Genomic DNA, 7,936 nt, shown 5'->3' on the forward strand with positions numbered 1-7,936 from the left:
CCAACCCATGTAATAGCAAGATGAAATCCACGCCAGCATATCTACTTTTCCATTCACAAAGGCCTTGACATATCCACAAAACGCGTTGATTCACACATATCTTGACAAATGGCTGGCCGCAAGATGCATAACATAGATTTACATTCATGCATATCATTAGCCACAGACGACATGCATTGGTGATGCATGCATCCACTGGAATCACAAACCAAGGTAGGCAAACCGGAGGAGAATCACACTTGGCACACAACTAAAGAGTTTTCAGATGTTGGATTACAGCTGCGATTCCGGTGCGAAAGCAATCAAGTGGTGCATGATGATAAATGACACGACTGGAAAGAACAAGCGTCCAATTGCCAGTAGTAACATAAAGACCAAAAAAGGGGGAAGTTGGTGAGAGCCTTCTACCGCAAGTACCGTGCTCGCACACACTTCTTACCTATTTAAGACGTTGCGGTCTCCAACTAATTGCATCAAAATAACTTAGCTTGCATCCCCCTTAATGCTCCATCTGAGAGATTAGGACTCATTGGTGGATCAAGAAGCGTTTGCACATGTATGGTTCACTACATTCTTCTTTCCAGTGTTCCTCGGATACCTTGTTGCTTAATTGTTTGCTTATTGTGTTGGTGATTATAAACCTTTAAGTCCTAAGAGAAGAATGGGAGACCACCCGGACCAACCACAGGGGAGGAGCGGTAGCGATGGCCTCCATCTGCCTCCGGGATTCCGCTTCTACCCCAATGATGAGGAGATAATTACCTTCTACCTCATACCCAAGGTGCATCGAAGGAACTTCACCTGCATTGCAATTGGAGAGGTCGACTTTCATAGGAACGAGCCATGGGAACTTCCTGGTATGCTCTCTCTCTCTCTCTCTCTCTCTCTCTCTCTTATGATTCAAGGACACACACTTATGGGTTGGCACTTGAATTATGTTGATAGGCAAGGCAAAGATGGGGGAGAAAGACTGGTACTTCTTCTACCTGAAGGACCGCAAATACCCAATGGGGTCGAGGATGAACCGGGCCACGAAGGACGGCTATTGGAAGGCCACGGGCAAGGACAAAGAGATCTATAGGGCCACGACAAAGAAAGTGATACCGTTGCTTGTTGGCATGAAAAAGACGCTTATATTCTACAAGGGTAGGGCTCCTAGGGGTGAAAAAACCAACTGGGTCATGCACGAGTTCAGGCTTGAAGGCAGCGACATGCTCCCCTATCCCGCATCTAGCTCAACTTCCACTACTTGCTTAAAATCTTCTACTTCTGATGTGGTAATAACACTTGCACACGCCAATCCATACTTTTGTTTTGTATACCTTAACCTATTTTTACCATTGCCGGTTTACATATATCAAATTCATGCAGGATGAGTGGGTGGTCGGTCACGTGTTCCACAAGACCACTGGGATGAAGAGGACACCTGCACTACCGTCATACAACCTAGCCATAACTGATGATGGGACTGACCAGGGAAGCATCCCCATGCCCACACCATTACCATTTCCCATGCTATCAGACTTCATAATGGACCCAATAGCATCCTACTACTCCACCTTGGGCACAAGCTCCTCATTGGTGCCACCTGTGATGTCACCTTTGGTAGGCATGAGTAGCATAGGTCTTCATATGAAGAACAACTTATTTGGGAACCCAATGGCCATGGTGCCACCGATGTCTATCTACCATCAGATGGGCATGGGAATAGTAGGTGCTAGTGGTTGCATGGATGTGTTGAAGAGTGGACCTTCTCTTATGATGTCACAGAAGGGCACATTGATGGACCATGGACAAACCAATGTCTCCGAAATATCACAGACAATGTCTGCAGCAGTAGGTGCTAGCAGCTTCATGGATGCACTGAAGAGCGGACCTTCTCAGATGGTGTCACTGAAGGACACAATGATGGATCATGACCAAATCAATATCGCTGAAATATCACAAATGGTGTCTGCAGCCCCAGAGTATGTGCCCTTCATTGATATGTATGGCTTTTGTAAGTATTAAAGAGGTGAAGAGGGATCATACTACTATAATCCCCCTATCGTTGCATGTGTGTAAATATTCATTTGTTCTTGATAATTCGTGCATGTATGCATGTATGTGTTTGTATATTTCAAAGACTAGCTAGGTTATATGTTGAAGGATGTAAAAAAGTCATGAGCATAAAGTTTGTGACATATTGTCATATGTGAATTAAATATGTTGTTTAATTATGAGTTTGTTCTTCATAAGATTTATTTGGAATTGTTTCTCAATGCTAGCAACCCTTTCCTTGCATTCCTCACTGCCATGATATAGTAGTCCAAAGCCAAGAAAGCTATGAGGAAAGCGGCAACAAAGCCCTTCACATCTCATTCTCCTCCCTCCCTATCTCACACCTTACTTTTTAGTTACGTTGCCATAGACCTATATATCGGTTATGTGAGCTTAGATTTTTATCATTCATTAAAACTTTGCATGGGTGTACGACATGTGATCTTACAATATGTAACGCCCCAGTCCCAAATATGGCTAAGTTCTACTCTGCACGTTGAGTAAAACACGCACTCGCACCAACCCCGCTTACGCTTTCGTCCTCGCTTCGCGTAAAAGAGTTAAACCGGGGGTTGAAATGCACTTGGCACTTGTGTTTATATGTTGGTGAGACTCACCCTCAACTAGCAAGGTGGGATAACTCCCCACACACATGCCATGCCACTCACACTTGGGCCACTAGTGGGCTCAAATTCATCCTTGTTGGGCCAGGATGTCACATACATCCCCCCTAAAGAACCCGACGTCCTCGTCGACAACATACCCGTACATACTGGGGCAGTCAGCCAGAAACTTTCCCTCTTGGCACACGTCGTCCATGCGCCTAGTACCGACACATATGCCATGCCGTGTGACCGCACACGGATCCACACGCGCCATGCGCCATATGCCCGCGTCACTAGCACGCACCCGGCCCGTGTATAGTACTGGGGTAGTCAGCCAGAAACTTTCCCTCTTGGCACACGTCGTCCATGCGCCTAGTACCGACACATATGCCATGCCGTGTGACCGCACACGGATCCACACGCGCCATGCGCCATATGCCCGCGTCACTAGCACGCACCCGGCCCGTGTATAGTACTGGGGTAGTCAGCCAGAAACTTTCCCTCTTGGCACACGTCGTCCATGCGCCTAGTACCGACACATATGCCATGCCGTGTGACCGCACACGGATCCACACGCGCCATGCGCCATATGCCCGCGTCACTAGCACGCACCCGGCCCGTGTAACTACGAGGGTCAGTTCTGATACGAATTGTAACGCCCAAGTCATAAATATGGCTAAGTTCTACTCTGCACGTTGAGTAAAACACGCACTCGCACCAACCCCGCTTACGCTTTCGTCCTCGCTTCGCGTAAAAGGGTTAACCCGGGGGTTGAAATGCACTTGTCACTTGGGTTTATATGTTGGTGAGACTCACCCTCAACTAGCAAGGTGGGACAACTCCCCATACTCATGTCATGCCACTCACACTTGGGCCACTAGTGGGCTCAAATTCATCCTTGTTGGGCCGGGATGTCACACAATAACCCATATTAGCGCTTATGTGCTATTATTGGGGGGTAAATTGCATGCTTCAGGTGGGTTTCTTGCTCGGTGATAAAAAAGGGGGCCAAATGAGATGAGTGTCATAGTTCAGATCATAATCTAGGCTTTATTAGTGCTACTGTTTTATTTGCACGAAACACTTGTAATCTAGCATACTTTCAGCTTGAGAACTATGTGGGTCAAATGATTCAATGCTGATTCCATTTGGCCTCTGTCATTTGTTGCAGCTATGAAGTTAATTTTTTTTATTCAAGTTTCTATCCAAATCTTCAGTGATGGAATGTGTATGGTAGCAATGTGATCGTTTGTTTAGATTTATGACTTGATCAACGTGCTTTCTGTTGCTGATGTCTTTTTTATCTTTCAACACATTTCAATACTAGTAGTACCCAAGCTGCAGCTTCAGTGGGAGGATCGCCTTGCTATAGCCTTACCTCCAGGTATGATTTCCCTCATCTAATTCTCTTAGAGTAGAGTTGAGGTTTAGGATAAAATCTTCTGCTAGATTAACACCTAAAGTTTGATTCACAATAACGAGGTTCAGGTATGATTGGCAAATTTGACCAGATGCTTGGCAAATTTGTAGAAATGTTGTTCACTAACAAGCAGAGCTGCCAAAATATAGTCACTTGTTAGTTTATTATACTCAGTTAATTCTAGTTGTGAAATGGCGATTCTGCTTCTTCAATCATGCTTGCATTTTGTGCATGGAGGATTCTATATCATTTTTTTTGAAGCATGCTTGTGGTTGCCTTAGCTTGGTTGGGCTGGATCATATTACCTTTATTATTATTAGGAAAAAGGAATGATTGATTCCATGTGCAAATTGTATTTCAGTATATAACAGTGACAATTGTTTGCCTATTACTTCAGTCTTTTTGTTTGTTTGGGTGAAGTATCTAACTATCTGTGCGCTAAGCCTTTTCCTAGCATTCTTGTAATTTCTTTATACCACTTCAATGTTTAGGTGGACCTACATATGAAGGATGAGGAGTCTTGGATCTTAATGTGCAGTACTGAACAATTCGAGGATGAGCATTTGTTGATGTTAACTACGGGGGAATCCCGAGTCTTCTGCTCATGTGTGTACTGAATGTATAAAATAAAAGAATAAAATGCATTTTGATTTTTTTTGGTTTTCTGATCCCATATTGGTAACGGGCATTAACAAGGATAGTTATAGGTAACAGCAGTCATTGAGGTCCGTTATCGATATCCTGTTATTGGTAACGAGCGTCATTGATACATGTTACCACTGAAAGTTATTAGTAATGGGCATTAATTTAATGCTCGTTACTAGGGACGACTGTTACCAATGCCCGTTATCTCTGTGGAGTCATTTGTAATAAAAAAGGGTAATGGATGCTTTGCCCATTATCAATGGTCATCTATGCCCGTTACCAGTGACCGGCGAGCCAGCCAGCCAGCGCGGCACCTGCGTTCGTCGCGCTGCTGACGCAAGCCGCCATGACGTACGGCTTGCAAGCGGATCGGAAGGCGACGACGGCAGACGCCGGGGCCGGCTGGCTGCCCACCTATCGCCGTCTCGCGCCCGGCCGGCCAGAGCCTGCTTGCTGGGCGTGTCAGTCACAGTCAGGACTCAGGGGTACCGTCCGTGTGTCGCCACGTCCGTAGGTGCACAAATGAATAAAATAAAGTACTTGACACGTACACGTGTTCATCAGCTAGTACGTACAATCAAGCAAGAGATCGACCGGTCATCAGGTCGATCCATTCGTCTGCAGTGGTACCAAGTCCTCCGCCTCTGAAAAAAAAAGACACTGCACTCCTACAAATCATTTATATGTAATAGTGGCTGAGAGGTGTTAAAACATAATTCTCCTTAAACATTATATTCAGTTGGGGCGGCATTTGGATGACAAAAAGTGAGACATTTATCCACACATAAATGCACATGATAATAATAAGATTTTAGGTAGGGATCCGCTTTATTGTTCATGAGTCTGTTTCTCCAAGAAAGAAAGGGATCGCAACAATCCGACGCTCACTATCTACCTTAGCCCTACCCAACCTACCCATCAGCCCAGGCGTCGAGCCACAGCAATAGCCAGGACCAACGTGCAATGTGGACGTGCACAGCGTGGTCCAGCACACGCCGAGACACGCGTATTTCTTCCGCTACCGTAGACAAGAAGACAGCGTGCGTACGTGTCTGATCCTCACTCTGGATATTGGGGCTCACAAATCTTGCGGGTCATATTGGGGCTCACAAATTACCATGAAACCATCATGGTAATTTGTTGCCTACGCTATAGTCAGATACCCAAAAAAAATTTGTTCAAACAAAATGAATGTGTGCCCAGCGGTAGCAATAATATGCTACCTCGCCTCTTTCCTAATTTGTGGCACCATCTAATTTTAGTGAACGACTTCGTAATTTGTACTGTACTTGATGATGGACAAAAGTGTTCAGATCGAGCTGCCACATGCAAACACTTTGTTTGCATTGTACCAACTGCTATCTGCTTCTAGCATAGACTCCTCTTTTTCAAAATATTAGTAATGCACATTTTAAATTGGGGAAAGCTATCACTCAACTGAATGATTTGAAGCGTCTCCTCACTCGATTTTTTTTGCTCCAAATCATCCCTTTCTTCTCCAACTCCGGTGAGATTCCGACGGGATTCAGGTTAGGGTTTCATAGTTGCCGGTCGGGAGCCGGTGCTCACCGCCTGCCTTAGAAGGAGGACCGGCGGCGGCAGACGGGCCCGAGTGGTGAAGGAAGGCGATCGGGCCGGGGCTGGAGCAGGGGCAGGGCGGGGGCGGTGGCTGCGGGAGGGGTCAGCCCTAGCCCACCCACGCTGGAGGAGTGGCAGCGGGACTGGAAGGCTGGGAATTAAGAAGGTGTCTAGAGTTAGAAGATGAAGGAGAATCGTTGAATTTTGATCCTGCGGTCCAAAAAATCGAGTGAAGAGAGCTAGGATTTCAGTCGAGTGACAGATAGACACTGATAATGGCCTAGGTGATGGTGGTTAGAGGTACATACAGTTGTTGGAAAAAGAGAGCCATGATCGGTGGCTGGTTTTGTGTTAACATGCCTTTGACTTCAACTATCCATGGTCCTAATCACTGTTCCTTTAAGATGGTTAGATCAACCACGAAAACAATCAGATTTATAATGAGAAACGCGTTCAAAGTGAAAGGGAGACAACTGCACCAGAATGGACTGTACCTGCCATTTTCCGTCCCTGCATCTTCAGTTCTTTCCTTCCCTTTCCAACGCTTCTTAAGGAGGGAAAATCAGATGTTCCCAAAAAAAGAAGAGGGAAAATCAGAGGAAACACCAACGGTAAAAGGGTTACTGCATGGCTCTCGCTCCTGTCTCATGAGAATGTCAAATTAAACACGCACAAAACTGTAATAAAAATTTACCCAGCAGTAAAAAGATAAAAAAAAGCCTTGCTGGGGTATAATAGAGCTCCATCTTATATTCTTATTCAAAGGAAATAACAATAGAGCTCCATCCATGTTCCTCCCATGCATGCATGCAAACGTCGATTCACACTTGTCTCTTGATGAGCTTGTCACGTCGTTTAAATTGTCCGTGTGTTTGTCCGTGTCCTTATGCTTTATCTCTCATTCCATTGACTTTCTTACCCGACAGAAAACTTCAAACTTTGTCACATCGAATGTTTGCATACTAATTATAAGCATTAAATATAGATTAATTATAAAACTAATTGCATAACACTGGAGGCTAATTCACGAGAAAAAGTCATTAAATCTAATTAGTCCATAATTTGCACATGTGATGCTGCAGTAAATATGTGCTAATAATAGATTAATTATGCTTAATAGATTCATCTCGCAAATTAGCTCCAGCTTATGCAACTATTTTTATAATTAAGTCATATTTAATCCTTCTAATTACCATCTAAACAATCTAGACTAAAAAATAGTTCTGATTTCTGGACCACTCTCACCTCTCGCAAATCACTTTATTATCCTCGAGCACGACTAATCGCACCTTTTCTGAATCACCTTTGTCGAATGTCGTCTCTCATGCAGACTATTTGCGAGGACGAATTTGCATCAGTGTGGCTCTCCACGAAGGTCAGGTGTGGAGAAAAAAAAAAATCCTCGCGCTCCTCCTCAGCTTGTGCGTGTCCAAAGTCCATGCCTGTGTGTGGCTGTAGTCATTCATATGTGAATGATTAAGACCGGAATTTTTTTCCATAATTAAAAAGTCCATGCCTGTGTAAACAGATGGAGTGATTAGCGAAGCGTCGTCTGTCATGTCTCACGTCCATTGCCGTGCCGCCGATGTTGGCACTTGGCAGTGTGAACCTCTACATGACTACGTGTTTTTTTTTTCAACATGTAAAC

General features: G+C 44.7%; 1 protein-coding gene across 1 annotated transcript; it reads left to right on the forward strand.

The window, feature by feature from the left end:
• Positions 1 to 957: 957 nt before the first annotated feature.
• Positions 958 to 2,045, forward strand: LOC120676340 (NAC domain-containing protein 48-like). The gene is made up of 2 exons (XM_039957593.1): positions 958 to 1,277; positions 1,372 to 2,045. Exons 1-2 carry the CDS (start codon positions 1,008 to 1,010, stop codon positions 2,008 to 2,010), a joined length of 909 nt encoding a protein of 302 aa, XP_039813527.1. The 5' UTR covers positions 958 to 1,007; the 3' UTR covers positions 2,011 to 2,045.
• Positions 2,046 to 7,936: the final 5,891 nt, after the last annotated feature.

Source organism: Panicum virgatum, chromosome 5N (assembly GCF_016808335.1).
Source record: "Panicum virgatum strain AP13 chromosome 5N, P.virgatum_v5, whole genome shotgun sequence".
Lineage (NCBI taxonomy): Eukaryota > Viridiplantae > Streptophyta > Magnoliopsida > Poales > Poaceae > Panicum > Panicum virgatum.

Bases quoted from the DNA above. Each gene is read 5' to 3' on its own strand.
- LOC120676340 (XM_039957593.1), top strand. From the start codon at position 1,008: ATGGGGTCGAGGATGAACCGGGCCACGAAGGACGGCTATTGGAAGGCC. The intron at 1,278-1,371 runs GTAATAACACTT...AAATTCATGCAG, and splicing joins AATCTTCTACTTCTGATGTG to GATGAGTGGGTGGTCGGTCA.